Here is a 16484-nt window from a genome sequence, read left to right on the forward strand (position 1 = left end):
AAAAGTAAACTTAGGGCTGGTTTGGTATTGCTGTGCTTTGAAAAAAAGCTGCTTCAGCTGTGCTGTGAAAATAAGCAGCTGTGAAATAAAGCAGCAGAGTGTTTGGTAAACTTTTTTGTAAAAGTGTTTTTGAAAAAAAAAAGCAGTATTATAGTATTTGGTAAACTTTTATGTAAAACAGATATGAAAAAAAGCCAGTTTTTCAAAGCTGGGTTTTGCAGCTTCTTGTTTTTGGCTTTTTTTCACCCAAAACTGTGAAAAAAAACTGAAGCTGAATGTTTACCAAACACAAAAACAGCTCCCAGCTTTTTTTGATACCAGCTTTTTTCAGAATCACCTCAGTACCAAACCAGTACTTAGTTGCATGAGAAAATCTTGAGTCTCAATCTAAAGATGCAGCGGCAGCATCATCACCCATTTATTATTCTTTTCCGTTGATTGAATAAAATAAACTAATCACATTTATATAATATTGGATTAGCAAAACTAAAAAGAAACATTAAAACTCCAATACAATATACCATCCAAAGCTATATTTATCATACATTAACAAAAACCCACCAAGCAAAACCCACCAAGCAGCACCCACCAAAAACCCAAGATATTCCTCCTCTACAAACAAATCATGGGAGAGAAAGAGAAGAAGATCAACAACAAAAACAAGAAGCAAAAACACCAACATCCAAATGACCAAACAACAAAAACAGCGTCAGAATTTTCCTTCAAGCCAAGCTCTGAAGTCAAAGGCCTACGCTTTGGAGGCCAGTTCGTCGTCAAGTCCTTCACAATCCGTCGAGCAAGGCCATTGGAGCTTTTCCAACTCCTCTCATTCCCACCCAGCAAACCCAGAAACGATAAGCTTCCTTTTCCTTCCACCACAGCTTTTCTCCCCACAAACTTCACTATCTTGGCGCACCAAGCTTGGCACACCCTCACATTAGGCCTTGGCACCAAGAAGTCCAAGGTGGTTCTGTTCGTTTTCGAAACCGAGGCCATGAAGGCCGCCGTGGACCGCCTTTGGCCGCCGGAAATCCCACTTGGGAAAGTGAACAAGCGGCTCATCAGAGGGCTGAGTGGCTGTGAGATGGCTAGGTTTAAATTCAGAAAAGGGTGCATTACTTTTTATGTGTATGCAGTCAGGCAAGTTGGAAACTTGGGTTTCTCAAGTGCTGATGATCTCAGAACAATTTTGCAGTCTGTGGTGGCGCTTCAAGATTTCTTGGATCACACTGCTATGCTTGCCATGCCTAACCAGAGAACCATTAGCTATGCAAATTCTCATCCTGTGGCCATGGCTCACTAGGAAAATTTTCATATTTTTAACTTCTTTTTTCATGAACATTATTATCTTCTATTAGGGTGTTAATTTGCTTAATTGGGTTGTTGACCTTTTTTCTTGGGTTTTGTTATTATGAGGGGGAAATTGGTTTATTTGTTGAGGATATTAAATCGTTAATTTTGTTGGAAGCAAATTGTGTATTTTAGTATGAATAAAGAATTCTGTTATTTATAGTGAATTGAGCTTCCCTATATGTTCATATATCGGTGTTCACTGTATACGGCACATGCTGCTGCGGAATTCTGAATTCAGCAGAGGTAAGTGACAGATTTTGCGACAGTTTTTTTATTGATATTAAAATTTAAAAATTCAAGTCCATCTTTGTAGTTCAAGTCCTATAATTTCATATTTTAGCCCAAATTACATGAGAAAACTTTGCATGCAACGATTTTATATCCTTGCATCTGTGATCCCGTACAGTGAGAATGTGACGAGAGATTGCAGGTAAGTTTTACTCAAATTGTGGAGGATTAGTTGAAGAGTTTGCATGATAATTAGTACCTGAATTATATAAATATTTCTGATTCTGAAAATTGACACAGCTATTTAGTAAATTGTCCCCAGATTTTAACCCCCGTGAACTAAACATCGAAGCTACAAAGCCACACATCCTGCCCATTGGTTTAGAACAACGTTCTGTTTTTATCTTATTATATTTACGGCAAAAATTTGTTGAGAGGTTAAAACTTAAAATGTTCCTCTAAATAAATAAAAATCAATAATTTAGTTATTAATAAGTTCCAATGTATGGTATATGAATGATCATGGATGTGAATGTGATGTTAATGATGTGATGAGTGATGAGGATGGTTCGTAAAAGGTCTGTTTGGCACGATGGAAAAAGCAAGAAAAATGGGGTAGGGTTTGAAGGTTGAAGGGCCAATTTCTCCACCTATGTGCTCTTTTTTTTTCCCTAAAATTAATTAATTTCTACTCTTGTGGCTTTAATCATGAGCATTCCTCGAGAGAAGGCCCATCTTCTCAACTACCTTTATTTTCGAAGGAATCGTGGACATCTCTGTCCCCTCCATTCTTGCCAACTTTACTGCATTGAGCTGCTTTATGTATACGGCCACATGTACATGTATCACATATGCGTGGGGGTAATAAGTGTTCTACACCACCTCTATGTTGGACTCATAATTAGGGCATAAGATATCATATGGTGTCACATGCAATACTTCATCTACATAAAAGTTCTTACGCCAAGAGACTTGTAGCTTAGTTAAGAACGTAAACATATCTGCAATTGAAAACAAAAACACTTATTTATATATTTTAGAGATATTATTGGACTGAATTGTAAATCACAGTCATATATTTTAACTTTCTCATATCAAAATACGTTTTACCGTGATAACAACATCTCTGTTGCATGAATGTTGATGTCATATCTTCAATACCACCATCCCCATATCGCTGGTATGGAAAAGAAAAGAGAATACCAAGTTATAAAAGGTTGGTAAAATGATTGCCGGTGCATTGTTTGTGGTTTTAACATCTAAACTTGACAAACGTGTGGACTTTTCGTGTTGATACACCTAGTAGCCTGAATTGTTTTGTTTGTGTCGTGTACAAGTTACAGTAGCTATACAAACACAGAAATGCGAAGAAAACCCCAGAAGATATGGTAATTACCTGTTTGTATGCTAATTTCTGTTGGAACGGAAGAAAGCAGCTCATATACAAAAGGCCGAAGAAGTCCTTAACTGGTTTGTAAAGATAGTCCACAGGCTTCTATAGTCAAGACTCAGGAATCAGTTAAAGAGCCAGAGCAATGAGTAGGTTACAGTCAAAATGCGACATTTAGACCACCCAGAGATAAAATAAAAGTTAGTTGACCAAGATATAGAGGTCACAAAAACACAAGAAGTTAAAAGTACTTGTAAAAACACATGCGAGTTAGATCAGTTTTAATCTGTCCGCCAAAAAACAAAAAGGATGAGTGATCTCGTCGAACACAATTAGACTAAACGTACTCTTACTTTTTTAAAAACCAAAAAATGCATGTCGCTTACTTTTTAATAAGAACGTCAAGGAAAATGAAACATAAAAAATTGGAAACGCCCACCGTGGGGCTCGAACCCACGACCACAAGGTTAAGAGCCTTGCGCTCTACCAACTGAGCTAGACGGGCTTGTTAAACTCAAGCCCATTTTTTCTGTATTGATTTTCATTTCAAGGTTTTTTTGGTCAAACATCAAATTGTCCGAGAGGCTGCTGGTGCAGGACTGACTTCATTTTTTAACTCGGAACAAAGGAGCAGAGCCGCCACCTTCGCCCACTTTTGGACCTGCAAAATTCAAACCAACAACAACAATGGAGTTTGTAATTGTATGGGCGATGGTGGAGCTCCTCCTCGCCCTCAGTCTCGTCGTCGCCACAGCCTTCATTTCTGCCGTCTTCTTCGAAGCTTATCGCAGAAAAAACAACAACGCGTACGTTCTGCAATCCCCCTTTTAATTCCCTCCCTCTTAATCCTTGCAAAAAGATAACTTCTTTGACTTAAATATGATGTATTTAATTTATATTTTGTTAGGCATGTTGATGCTCCCGCGATCTTCGAGGACCCCAATTCGTTGAAACAGGTACATTTAGATTGCGGTAATTCAATTGGTTCATGGTTCAAAATTCATGTTTTTTGCTTCAATTAGGGTTTGTGGATGTTGATGCAAACTTTTGGATTTGGGTTTTGTTGCCAAGGTTATGCAAGTCAACCCTTTCGATTTCAATTGTAAAATCGTCTTTTGATGTGTTACTGAATCTTCTAGAGGCGTGTCTGTGTTAGGTTCCTTGCCCTTCGATTTTTGATCCGGCAGAGAAGTATTTATCTTTGATTGTCCCTGCATTCAATGAGGAGCTTAGGCTTCCCGGAGCACTTGACGAAACCATGAAGTAAGTTGAAGTTTAGCTAATTGCATTTCACTTCCACTTCATAAATCTATCACGATTCGGTTTTCTTTGTTTCCCTGCACCATTCCCATTTGATGATCATATTGATGGGTGTTTGATAGAGTGATCATATTATATTGTAATGACGTTTAAACCTTACTCTGTAGTTATCTTCAACAACGTGCTGCTAAGGATAAGTCTTTTACTTATGAGGTACTCTCTTGGTTCATTTGAATCCATTTTGACAGGTGTTTCCTTAGCACCCTAATTGATGGCGTAGTGACATGATGAACTCATATAATTTTACCCCCATCTAGTACCTAGATATTCGAAACTTCATTGGTGAACTACTGCAGTATTACTAAAATTTAGTAGTAATAGTTACTGATTAGTAAACACTTCAGAACACAGTTACATTACATGCCTGGTTCTTTATTTAGCTCCTTTGCCTTACTTGAGATATATTCTTGTGGACAGGTGGTGATTGTTGATGATGGAAGTGTTGATGGGACAAAAAGAGTAGCATTTGAATTTGTAAAGAAATACGGTGTGGATAATGTGAGGATTATCCTTCTCGGTAGAAATCATGGAAAGGGAGAAGCTATTAGAAAAGTGAGTCTAATCTGAACCATGCCCTTGTAATTATGTCGGATGTTATTAAAGGGCCCATCTTTTTCCCCTTACGCGTGACGATAATTGATTGAAGCTTTTTACGTATGTGAAAGCATTGTAAAACAGGGAATGCTACATTCACGTGGTGAGCTACTTCTAATGCTGGATGCTGATGGAGCAACCAAGGTTAATGACGTAGAAAAACTTGAAAAACAGGTTTGTACGAAACCATCCTAGATAAAGTTTTCCATCCGACATTTGCTTCCAAGTCTTGATGAAATTCTAACAAAGCTCTTACATACCACCTTGGGGACTCGTAAGTGTGACGATATTTTGTTTCATTCCAGATTCATGCAGTTGCCGAACAGGATAAGTTTAGGGACTCTTCTGCTGGTAATTCAAGTTTTAGAATATCTGATATCCCCATTGCTGCATTTGGTTCTCGTGCTCATCTTGAGGGGAAAGCCCTGGCTACAGTTGAGTCTTTCTGCTTGCAGCTATCTGGATATTTCAATTCTCGTCATGCTTAATTTTTTAAATATTTTAACTGATCCAGTTGGTTAATGTTTCAGAGGAAGTGGTACCGCAATTTTTTGATGAAAGGTTTTCATCTTGTGGTACTTTTGGCTGCTGGTCCCGGGATTCGGGATACACAGGTATGACTTTTTCTCCTGTTTTTACATACATTTTGTGCTTTCTTGTATTATTTCTTCTTTCGGTTTGAGAACAGCGCACATGGTTACTATTTTTTGCTTTTTTTCATATATAGCCTACTAGGTTTTAAATAAGGCATGTAGCTGTCAATGCTGACATGGTATTCTTCATGCATGACAGTGTGGTTTTAAGATGTTCACTAGGGCTGCTGCTAGGAAGCTTTTCACTAACATCCGTTTGAACAGGTAAATCTGCATTAGATTGTATATATGGCAATTTGTTTGAATAGGGAACTGCACTAAATATGGAAAAGTGCCATAGTTTATGCTCACTTCTGTTGCTTCCCAATTAAATTACAAGCATTATTTTACTGGTCCATGTTATTTTTCATTGAGTGCCGTGTAGCTTATGCTGCTTAGAGGTTTGGAAGTTGAAGGCTGGCTGTGAGTAGACATTTTTTCAAAACTTTAAGTTTTCCAGGTGGCCGTTTGATAGAGTTTCTTTATTTTTTTTTTAAAGGGAAGGGGAAAAAAGAGGAAAACTGAGCTTAGAAGATGGTGAAGCATTCAGTGTGAGAATAATAAATGCATTCATAGGGTATCACGTATACGGTGTATTGTATCTAAGTAGATTTGGAGCTTTCACGTGGTGGCTCATTTGGTTGGTATAATTTTGGGCTATTGTGTGTGATTGAATTGATGAATACCTTCTAGAGGATTTGGTAAAATTTAGTATGAAATGCATGCAGAAGGCCACATATTTTGTAGTGGTGCGCAATTTTGAAACCTGATAGGTGCAACAGTTCAATGTTTTGATGTGTTTAATGTTGTCAAAGTGGCTTGTAGGATGACTACTATATTCTGATTTTCTGTGCTTCTATGATATTAGAGATTTGTTTTACTGATCGGATGCGGATTTTCTGCAGATGGTGCTTTGATGTTGAGGTGGTTTACCTGTGCAAATGGTTCAAAATCCCAATGCTTGAGATATCTGTAAGCTGGTCTGAAATTCCTGGATCGAAGGTGAACCCATTGAGCATCCCAAATATGCTTTGGGAGCTTGTGCTCATGTCTGTTGGATATAGAACCGGCATGTGGAAAATTCGTAGCTGAGTATTGTACTTATCAAACGCCAGCGGAAAGCAAATACTCATTAGACAACTACAAGGCACCTGGTTCTTTTCCCTCCAAAGCCTTTGAAGAGATTTATAGAAGGTTTTTATTTCAAGGCCTCTTTGGGCAAAGTCGTGATCTAACCACCACGATTTTAGCAAGTAAAATCATTTGGGGGGCAACTCCAGTTTCTTCTAATCATACATTTTACGTATTCGACTTCACAATAGTGTCCCTTTTTCAACGAGCTTGAAAGTTATAAACTTGTACGTTTAAGAACGATTGGATTATGTTAACAGTATAGTACTTGTACGACTATTCGGTCATGACTGCAAAACTTTCTGAAACATAATTTGGCTTAGCCATTTCTGCTTAACTGGAGTCTAACAGTGGCTCGAACGGTCATAATTTACAAGCCATCGCTTTTTGAAAGGTTGTGATTTACAGGTAAGGAGGAATGTCTTACTTTGCTACGATACAAGTAGCCTGCATCTGGTTAGAACTGTCCAGTTAAAACACGAAAGCTTGTGTAGAGGCATTTCATGTACCCGTAAGGTGAGGCGTAAGCCTTTCGAAGAAGAAAAATACAAAATTCAACAAGAACATCAAATTTAAATGTCATCCAAACAAAGCAGGTGTTGCAGCTTATATAGTTTACCTATTGAACTTGGTCTAGTGCCTGTCAATGGTTTGCCTCAAAGCCTAACGCATCCGAGTCGATGAGATTTCTGATCCTTACGGGAATGCTTCCGCATATCCGATTCCTTTCAAATGTCATTCGCCTGAGCTTTGTTGAGAGATTGCTGTTTGATTCCGGCAGCGCTCCTCCAAAATTATCGTTATCAATATATAATCTTTCTAAATTGGTGCAGTTAACTCGAAGATATACTTTTACTTATATGGTGATGTTCCATTCCCCATATCACCACGGAAGGAGTTGTAAATGCGTAGTTGTTGCAGGCGGAACAAGCGACCAATTTCTCAAGGGATGGTGTGGCTAAGGCTATTGTTTTGGAGGTTTAATATCCCGAGGAAGCTCAAGGTTCCAAAGTGGGGAGATTGAGTACCTTCAAGCCGGCTTGACCCAGGGTCAAGCACTGTGACTCTCTGGTGTCTTACGATCGACATGCATGCTTTGTTCTATGAACTGAAGAAGTAAGCCTCTTCCTTCTTGAAAGAGAAGATAAAAACCGCTCGTTTGGCGCTGACTGATGTAACGCCTGCAGAACTGTAAGTCTCTTCTTTGTTCATAGTCTTCCTTCCTTGTGTGGGATCTTAAGACTTGAATTTTTAATGAGAGTTCATGCGGATGGAGTTTATAGAATGACAGAAGCCACAAATGAGAATCCATGGCCACCAGACACACGTACGGTTGGAGTAATATCAAGGGCTGCCTTCGAAATTGATGATTATTGCAGGATTGTGGACATTCTACATAAGAGATTTGTCCAATTTCAAGGAGACGGGTGAATGGTCTAAATTGATACGGTTCTCAATTTAACTAGCAGTTGTGAAAATTTATTCTAAGATGTCTTGGTATTAGAAATGAAATTATTTATCATGTTTACTGTATTAACCCTTCATTATTACTCGCATTCATCGTTTCATGAGCTCGTGCTTGGTGACATATCATTTAGTTTGCAAATTTAATTTTTAAATCTCTAGCATTACCCCAAGTTTAACTGGAGGTCGAGCCTAAGGAAGTATCGAAAAGAGTACTAAAACTTGTCGAAGATGAGGTGTTTTTCAAGGAAGAGAGGGCCAGAGCTAGGAATCTAAGAGCATTTTCAATGGAAGTCCCTAGTTAAAGACTCTCACCACCATTTTTAAGTACTCATTTAAGGACTAAAGGGGAATCCTTGTGTCTCAAAAAGAATATTGCCTCCAATGGTAGAGTTCTTATAGTAAAGTCCCTAAATTTGAAGTTTTTATGATTTTATGTGATAATTTGATTACGTGCACATTTTTTGTTTATGTTAACTTTTTTTTAATTAATTAAAAACATTAAAATTAAAATCATTAAGATCTTCAATCAAGATTATGGGTCCCATTTCCACTCAAGGTGCAAATTTTTTTGTTTATGTTAATTATTTTTAATTAATTAAAAGCATTAAAAATTTTAAAGGCTTCAATCAAGAATGTGGGTCATGTTTTCCACTCAAGGTTGTCCCTATACAGTCCCTATATGTGAGGACATACACTATGTATCCAGTGAGTCCCTATAGTTTAGAAACTCACTTTCCGACCCATTGGAGATTATTTTGTCCCTGTATTTGTTTTATATCGATTTTATACGGTGGTTGTCCTTATTTAGCGAGCCTGCAACGTTCTTTCGTAGATTAAAGCTTGAATCACTTGTCTTCTGAAACGTATGAGAGGCGTAATTCTCACTACAATGATCATCAAAGTCATGAAAAGTAAATTCTTCGGCTCAAACAAGAAGTTCGTAACGAAACAAGCGATGGAGAAACCGCAGCAAAATGATGATCACGACATCTCAAAACCTGGAATAAAAGCGAAAGAAATGACCCATTTCAAATCTGACTCCTAAGATTCTCAAAGTTATAGCAGTGATAAGTGGAACAGCATAAAGGATAACAAAGTTGGACATAATTCTCTCCATGATTCTATTGTCGTAAAGTTTAAAAGCATTTCCTATGAACAATAGATGGCCCAGACTCATCGTACTCTGCCTTTGCAATCCACATCTGCAACCAAGAAAACAAACGGAAAGCTCGAATTAGTAATCATCCAAGATCAACTTGGAACAGGATGCAGAAACGCAGAAATGTAGAAATGAATACAAACCTGCTGGAAGGTACTAAGGGAAGCCAAGATTGAGCCTCCGATCCAGACACTGTATTTCCTCTCGGGTGGTGCCACCACCTTGATCTTCATACTGCTTGGGGCAAGGGCAGTAATTTCCCTGCTCATTCTATCAGCAATGCCTGGAAACATGGTTGAACCACCAGAGAGTACAATGTTTCCGTACAGGTCTTTCCTGATATCGACATCGCACTTCATGATGGAGTTATAAGTGGTTTCGTGAATGCCTGCTGCTTCCATTCCAATCATTGATGGTTGGAAAAGGACTTCTGGGCATCGGAACCGCTCTGCACCAATGGTAATGACCTGCCCATCTGGCAATTCGTAACTCTTCTCAACTGCAGAGCTGGTTTTGGAAGTCTCCATCTCCTGCTCATAGTCAAGGGCAATGTAAGAGAGTTTTTCCTTCATGTCTCTAACAATTTCACGCTCAGCAGTGGTAGTGAAGGAATATCCACGCTCCGTAAGAATTTTCATCAAGTGATCAGTGAGGTCACGACCAGCAAGGTCAAGACGAAGGATGGCATGGGGGAGGGCATACCCCTCGTAAATGGGGACTGTATGGCTGACACCATCACCAGAGTCAAGTACAATACCTTCACAGCAAAGCCAAAACACACCCGTAAGTAGAGATGAGAAGAAGATGATTTAGATAACATATTTTAAACCCAGGTCAACATGTAAAGATAAACAATCAAGCATGCCATTGTTCGGTTATTGGAGACAATTTCAAATTAACACCCTTTCTGCAGGGAAGACCAATCTATATACTTACCGGTTGTACGACCACTTGCATACAGGGACAGAACAGCTTGAATGGCTACATACATAGCAGGAGTGTTAAAGGTCTCAAACATTATTTGGGTCATCTTCTCACGATTGGCCTTAGGATTCAGAGGTGCCTCAGTTAGAAGAACTGGGTGCTCTTCTGGGGCAACACGAAGCTCATTATAGAAGGTGTGATGCCAAATCTTCTCCATGTCATCCCAGTTGCTCACAATACCATGCTCAATAGGGTATTTCAAAGTTAAAATACCACGCTTGGACTGAGCCTCATCACCAACATAAGCATCTTTCTGGCCCATGCCAACCATGACACCAGTGTGACGAGGGCGGCCTACAATGCTAGGGAACACAGCTCGTGGAGCATCATCTCCAGCAAATCCAGCCTAAACAGTAACATTAAAAACAAGCGTTAAAATACAATGTCCAGAAAAGAAAGAAAAAAAAAAAAAAAAAGGTACAATCATCCAAACCATCTGCACATCAAATTTAAATTCTAGTCAAACAGAAGTAAACATATTTTAATACCTTGACCATTCCCGTTCCATTATCACACACGAGTGGCTGAATGTCCTCAGCTTCTGCCATCTTCTTCTACCCGCTAGGCACACAAGAATCAATTACATCAGCTCCCTTTATGTTTAAGGCCAAGAAACAATTTCCTCATATGAAAAGAAAAGAAACAGACAACACATCACCACACCAAAATTTTCCCAAGTGCTTTACCAAAAGTTCTCTTGCAGCTAAATATAGAAAACTTAACAAAGAGTTCCATCCAATCCAAATGAAAGACTGCTTGAAAGCAATGGAAAGGAATTCAGGGAGTCAAGGTTACAAGTGGAACACAAACACACACCCACGATGTAGCATAAAAGCAGACCAGAAAAACAGAAACCGAAAATAATATGGTTCTTGAAAGAATGTTTGCAAGATGTAAGAAGCCCGAGGCAATCAACAAGCATCCAAGACTAGTAAAAAACCAATCACATCCAAAACGATAATGAAATGATCCAAGATACTGAACAGGATCAAATGGCCGAAGGTGAAACATGTACCAATAAATCTCAATGCAACAACAAAACAAGAGGCAAGAGACCGGCCTTCACGGGGTCTAGAATCACCCATTGAACTTGTAATCAACAATACTGATAAAAATCTATATGGACTGAAAGTTATTCAAAAATACGAAACAAAGGGACAACAACAACACTGCTAAGTTCTCTCTTTTTGTGGGCATTCCTGATTTTTAATTCTGTGTTCATGTTTCCAGAATCTTCAGTTATTTACGTTTTCTGCAATACCAGTTATGAAATGAAGCAATGTTGTTGTAATGACATGGTGGCAAGAATATTACATCATATATCCAAACATGATTCAAAGCATACACAACCCATCAAATGTTAACACCCTTTTTTTTTCAGCAAAAAAGGCAATTGGGCAAATCCCAAGTCACCATTTCAGCATACGAACAATTGAAGAAAAAGACAAGTTTTTCAGTCTGAAACGCGATCAAACCCCACAACATTCATAACCAGTATTCAAAAACTACCACAAGAAACAATGCAGCAATGTAATCATAAAGAAATTACACACATGCAAGATGCAACCCAAAAAAAAAAAAAAAAGAGGAACCCAAAAACCATTATCTAAAGCACCATGAATCAGAGAAGTAAACCGAGAGGGGGTGAGAAAATTGACCTTTTTCTGGGAATGCGACGAGGGAGATCGAAGGCGAGAGAGAGAGAGAGAGAGAGAGAGGAGACAACGTGTTAGGGACGGACAGAGTGGCGTTTGAGAGTGGGCGAAGGAGGAGGAGGAGGCCGACTTCAAATTTGGGCCGTTGGATTTTGGTGGAAATGCAGAAGACTTCAGACCGCGTCCAATGGGTTGTGTTGGGCTCCCTCGCCTTGCGTTGTTCCACTCATTTTTCTCATCTGGTTTGACCCTTCTGCCCCTAGTATACCTATTTTCATTATTCCACTACCCCATTAACCTCTACCCTTTTCTTTAAAATAAAAAAAAAAATGAAAAAAGTAGTTATCTGATTTCAGTAGGGAAAGTGGGTCCCTTTCTCAGTTTCTTTATCTCGCATTACAGTTAATTCGACTCTATTTATGACGACGTGACAACATCTTAGTGACTTGCCTTAAATGTTTGACTCGTTAGCTTAGACTTTCATTTTATTTATAAGCCTCACATCGAAACGTTTAACTATCAACACATAGTATATGAGCAGATGAGTCTACTTCTGTGAAATTAGCTACGTAGTTTCATGAATATCGTCTTTTCAATTCAAATCATTTCAGTATTCATTTACGTATAAGCTTAAACTTAATATGATTAACACATGTAAACTGAAAACGTTTAACCATCAACGTGGTATAAGCAAATGATCCTATTGAATGTGCAATAAGGAATCTATTCGTCATTGGTGATGCCATACTGGCAAATGAATAGATTTGGAATGCGCACAAGTAACTCATCATCACTCTCCTTGCATTCATGCTCTTCACGCTTTTCATACCGATGTGGTTTGCTTGCCAACTTGAACAATATTTCAGAAAGCTGTAACGTTGGGCAACAATAAAAAACATTATTGAGTAAAAAGGTAAGGCTATGAACAACATTTTAGATGTCAAGGACGATCCACTTAAAAGTCACACAAATGTTGTTGGCAGAATACAAATCCTCACTGTCACCAGCTAGGCCATGTTCTTCTTAAATGTGTTCTTATAGCGTGGACCGAAGCAAGATTCTAAGCTACTATAATCTACAGAGAAAAAGATTTGAGCTTTCGTGCAAGTTGTTTCTGAAATTATTGATTACGATTAATATAATAAGAATTTAAGAAAAAAAAAATAGAGAAATGTCATAGATGGTCTAGAAGTTCAAATTACAAAACAGTTAAAACGGGAAGAACAAGATGACCTATGTTTCATAGATCGACAAGCAAATCCTTCGTTTCAAATGAAATGCTAAGATCGTCTGAAATTGACTCTGATTTTAACTTCTTCAAGTTCCATCACCAATCCGGCGTGGGTGCAATCCAGGAGTCAATGGCTTCTACAGGAATGGTGGTAGGATCACCCATCGGCGTGGATACTTGGGTCTTCCTTCTTTCCCGTCAAATATCTGCGATGGCACAAATCGTGTTAAATGCACTCATATTCGATACAAACTTGTATCACAACATTCTGACACCATGAATAAAACCTATAAATGTTAAATATGCTCATCCATCGGACATGGTTTTTCCACATTCCTATAAAATAGAAATAGAACAAAAGCGGCAGGCAATTGTATGTTTGTCACGAAAGCTAATTTTGAACCAATCGAAGTAAAGCACTCATTTAACATAATAAGAACCGATAATCTTGATATCACATCCCATCGAAGTTCAGCTTCTGAAGCATTTATTAATCGTGCACGCAAACTAACCCATCCGTGCAGTGATACACAATCTAAACATGAAACTATCACATAAAAGTATGTAATGTAACTATATATAGAGTTGTTCTCTAACAAGGACTTCAGACGAAGTCCTTAGTTAAGAACTCAATTATCCGCACACTGAGATACAAATATTTCGTCAAGAACCTTATTAGAGAATAAGGATGCATGTAAGAATAAAGACTTTGATTTGTAGAGCACAAAAGTTTATATGATTACCTTCTTAAGACGGCGGTGCTTGGCAAGGGCCCAATTGGTCATGATAGAAGCAGCAACTATGAGAAAGATATAGCCAGCAACTGTCTGTGTTGCTATATTGAAGCCCAACCACTGATAGATCTCTGTAGTGTAATTTGCACATGTCACAATATTGAACAGAAAACCACGTGGGATCTGATATCCTCCATTCCCATCAGGGCTTCGCAGGTTCCTCAAAAGGATATGGCAATAGAAGTTTGAGATTTGACATATTATCCCAATACCAAACCCAATCTTCATTTGGAGGTCACTAACAGGGGTGTAAAGCGGGTGATTCAGGTAGTAAGCTATGAAAGCACCAAAGCTCCAATAGTAAGCACAATTCCGGAATACATTAGAGAGTGGCGAGGTTGCATGGCTGAAGCGATGTACAAAAAATGTTTCCATAATACGTTTGAAGTAGTGGAAGCACCAGTAGAATAGGGCATATGTCTGGACAGGGTGGATGACACGGTCTCCTTTGAAGCCCAAATAATCATAAACAGGGAAGTAGTAAAAGATGGGGTAAAGGATCAAGGGGCCCAAATACTCAAAGAAGAAGAGTGTTCTGTATGACACTTGTGGACCTAGGTCCTTGAACACCACAGTTAGGTTGTCTGAGTTTCCGCTGATGTAATCTTGGAGACTCTTCTTGTAGCTAAGGACAACCGGCCTCTCCTTTGATCCTGGTTGGACGGGGAGAGTAAGCCGCTGTCTTGCAGGATAGAACTTTTTGGCTGTTGACATAAGACATGAAATCACTTAAAAAACAATAATCTTACAATAAATAGAGCCACCTATAGAAACACAAATTTCTTTTTGAAGTTTGTAATGGGTCAAGGCACATAAGGATTAAGGATGAACAAGCATCAGCAATGACATAAACCAACCGCCTATAACCAAAGAAAAATACACATGTAAACAACAAATAATTAAGGCCAGGTACCAAAGTTCTGATCTTGCTAACGAATCTAAAAGATCCTACGGGTTTAAATAGTTCTATTTCTAAAACAAAGAAAGTGAACTGCACACCAAAGTTTCATAATTTATTCTTCATTTTCTTTCAAATTCCAATGATATTAATCTTGACGTATATCAGATAGTCTACATATTCAAATAACTGCAAAACAAATAACTCTTGTTTGGTACATTCTCTTTTAGGCATTTAAAGTGTGGATATTGAGGTGAAGCAGCTATCTTATTGGTCCTCAATTCAGTTTTCCACAAGCTTTTCATTGATCCTCAATTCAGTTTTCCACAAGCTTTCATACTTTAAATTCTTACATTAGCATCTATACATTATAACTCAAATAGATTAAAGGATGTTACCGTATAGTTTGTTTTACGTAATAATGTAATATTTTCATAAGAAGAGGAATACTTACTAATCTCATGAAAAGACAATACTACATGATTGCGTCTACAAAAAATAATAAAACTAGTTAAAGATGCATATGCAAAACCCTATTCCTAAACTTAAGCAAATATGATGCAGAGCAACTAGCCTTCAAATCACAATTTGTAAGCTATAGATATAGCCCTCAAACAATCTTATCGTTTTCGTTAAAAGACGATAATCAACCAGAAAAAACACTATCAATTCTCAACAGACTGTACTTATTCAGCTATACAAGGTCAAGAGAAAAAGAAGTATATCAGAGCACTTACTTCGCTTATGGATTGCATCCTGCAGATCAGCTACTGTGGCCTGCAACACAAACAGTGACACCAACAAACTCAGAAAAGCTAACAATTAACTAAACTGAACCTAACCCAAATCCAAAATTCTCATCCAAAACTTGAATCTTTAACTAAACTGAACAGAACCCAAATTCAAAATTTCCCATCTAGTGCAATCAAGTAATTTCTTATTCGAAAATAATTTGCTTTGTTTTCTCAGAAATGCAACAGATATTTTGATGAATCACAAATAAGATCAAAAAGAAGAAAAATTCCGGGAAAAAGAGAAGCATACAGAATCACTGAGCTCAAGGCCGCCCTTGACAACTTCTCGGCCACTCCGCGAAACTACGGTCACCTTCATCGTCGAGAGCAAGTGAGAGCGACCCACTTGAGCAAATCGATCAAGCAGCAAACCCTTTTAATTCTTTCAGCAAATTCACGCAATTTCCATTCGAATTTCAGAGAGTTGGGAATCAATCAGAACTCGGAAGAAAGAAAGAGAAATGAGAGTGAGACCCGGAAATGGGCTCTTTCTCTTTAATACCGACGTGAAATGTTGTTTGAGTATGGGAGTTAGAGTTAGCTTGGGGGATAACGGATGGATGGTATAATATTAATGGCGTGTAGTTGGGGTAGGAAATTATGATAGCTAAACTATCAAGGCTGATGAACAACACTAAACCCCAAACTCCTACTAAATATGTACACTAGTGACTAGTCTATGTGAAAAAGTTTGGAAGGGATTTTCCATGATGGGCCCATGTTTTTATATGGTGGGCCATGTTTTTAATAACCTATCCAATTTCGACACGTGCTGTTTTATTGTTTATGATCAATATCTAAACATGTTTACTTACTTAAAATAAAAGAAATCATGAATCAGAATAATATCAGGT

At 38.2% G+C, this 16484-nt stretch overlaps 4 protein-coding genes and 1 non-coding gene across 5 annotated transcripts; 2 read left to right on the top strand and 3 right to left on the bottom strand.

Annotated features, from left to right (window-relative positions):
- Window positions 1–536: 536 nt before the first annotated feature.
- LOC103948417 lies at window positions 537–1517 on the top strand. The gene has a single exon (XM_009359449.3). It carries the CDS (start codon window positions 626–628, stop codon window positions 1301–1303), a length of 678 nt encoding a protein of 225 aa, XP_009357724.1. The 5' UTR covers window positions 537–625; the 3' UTR covers window positions 1304–1517.
- A 1886-nt stretch (window positions 1518–3403) lies between these two features.
- TRNAK-CUU lies at window positions 3404–3476 on the bottom strand. Its single transcript has one exon. It is a non-coding gene; the product is annotated as a tRNA-Lys (tRNA).
- Window positions 3477–3562: 86 nt separating this feature from the next.
- Window positions 3563–6985, top strand: LOC103948416 (dolichyl-phosphate beta-glucosyltransferase). Its single transcript, XM_009359448.3, has 10 exons — window positions 3563–3777; window positions 3879–3927; window positions 4128–4234; window positions 4399–4444; window positions 4709–4843; window positions 4970–5059; window positions 5191–5319; window positions 5416–5499; window positions 5678–5742; window positions 6423–6985. The coding sequence occupies exons 1-10, from the start codon at window positions 3659–3661 to the stop codon at window positions 6607–6609; spliced, it is 1011 nt and encodes a 336-aa protein (XP_009357723.2). The 5' UTR covers window positions 3563–3658; the 3' UTR covers window positions 6610–6985.
- A 2134-nt stretch (window positions 6986–9119) lies between these two features.
- Window positions 9120–12110, bottom strand: LOC125468767 (actin-like). Its single transcript, XM_048565220.1, has 5 exons — window positions 11917–12110; window positions 10747–10816; window positions 10211–10604; window positions 9418–10031; window positions 9120–9317 (listed from the first exon to the last, which is right to left on the bottom strand). Exons 2-5 carry the CDS (start codon window positions 10804–10806, stop codon window positions 9252–9254), a joined length of 1134 nt encoding a protein of 377 aa, XP_048421177.1. The 5' UTR covers window positions 10807–10816; window positions 11917–12110; the 3' UTR covers window positions 9120–9251.
- Window positions 12111–13067: 957 nt separating this feature from the next.
- LOC103948415 (very-long-chain enoyl-CoA reductase) lies at window positions 13068–16192 on the bottom strand. The gene is made up of 4 exons (XM_048565221.1): window positions 15881–16192; window positions 15574–15613; window positions 13888–14642; window positions 13068–13350 (listed from the first exon to the last, which is right to left on the bottom strand). The coding sequence occupies exons 1-4, from the start codon at window positions 15947–15949 to the stop codon at window positions 13282–13284; spliced, it is 933 nt and encodes a 310-aa protein (XP_048421178.1). The 5' UTR covers window positions 15950–16192; the 3' UTR covers window positions 13068–13281.
- Window positions 16193–16484: the final 292 nt, after the last annotated feature.

Source organism: the organism of the source record quoted next, unplaced genomic scaffold (assembly GCF_019419815.1).
Source record: "Pyrus x bretschneideri cultivar Hongxiangsu unplaced genomic scaffold, Pyrus_bretschneideri_v1 Contig4, whole genome shotgun sequence".
In the NCBI taxonomy this organism is placed as follows: Eukaryota; Viridiplantae; Streptophyta; class Magnoliopsida; order Rosales; family Rosaceae; genus Pyrus; species Pyrus x bretschneideri.

What these genes read in the sequence shown, in the direction of transcription:
- LOC103948415 (XM_048565221.1), bottom strand. Translation starts at nt 15,949, where the DNA reads ATGAAGGTGACCGTAGTTTCGCGGAGTGGCCGAGAAGTTGTCAAGGGC. An exon ending in GGATGCAATCCATAAGCGAA is followed by an intron (nt 14,643 to 15,573) that starts GTAAGTGCTCTG and finishes TTATGTCAACAG; the next exon opens with CCAAAAAGTTCTATCCTGCA. An exon ending in AGCACCGCCGTCTTAAGAAG is followed by an intron (nt 13,351 to 13,887) that starts GTAATCATATAA and finishes GTGCCATCGCAG; the next exon opens with ATATTTGACGGGAAAGAAGG.
- LOC103948417 (XM_009359449.3), top strand. Translation starts at nt 626, where the DNA reads ATGGGAGAGAAAGAGAAGAAGATCAACAACAAAAACAAGAAGCAAAAA.
- LOC125468767 (XM_048565220.1), bottom strand. Translation starts at nt 10,806, where the DNA reads ATGGCAGAAGCTGAGGACATTCAGCCACTCGTGTGTGATAATGGAACG. An exon ending in ATGGAACGGGAATGGTCAAG is followed by an intron (nt 10,605 to 10,746) that starts GTATTAAAATAT and finishes GTTACTGTTTAG; the next exon opens with GCTGGATTTGCTGGAGATGA. An exon ending in CCCTTAGTACCTTCCAGCAG is followed by an intron (nt 9,318 to 9,417) that starts GTTTGTATTCAT and finishes TCTTGGTTGCAG; the next exon opens with ATGTGGATTGCAAAGGCAGA.
- LOC103948416 (XM_009359448.3), top strand. Translation starts at nt 3,659, where the DNA reads ATGGAGTTTGTAATTGTATGGGCGATGGTGGAGCTCCTCCTCGCCCTC. An exon ending in GCACTTGACGAAACCATGAA is followed by an intron (nt 4,235 to 4,398) that starts GTAAGTTGAAGT and finishes CTTACTCTGTAG; the next exon opens with TTATCTTCAACAACGTGCTG. An exon ending in ATAAGTCTTTTACTTATGAG is followed by an intron (nt 4,445 to 4,708) that starts GTACTCTCTTGG and finishes TCTTGTGGACAG; the next exon opens with GTGGTGATTGTTGATGATGG.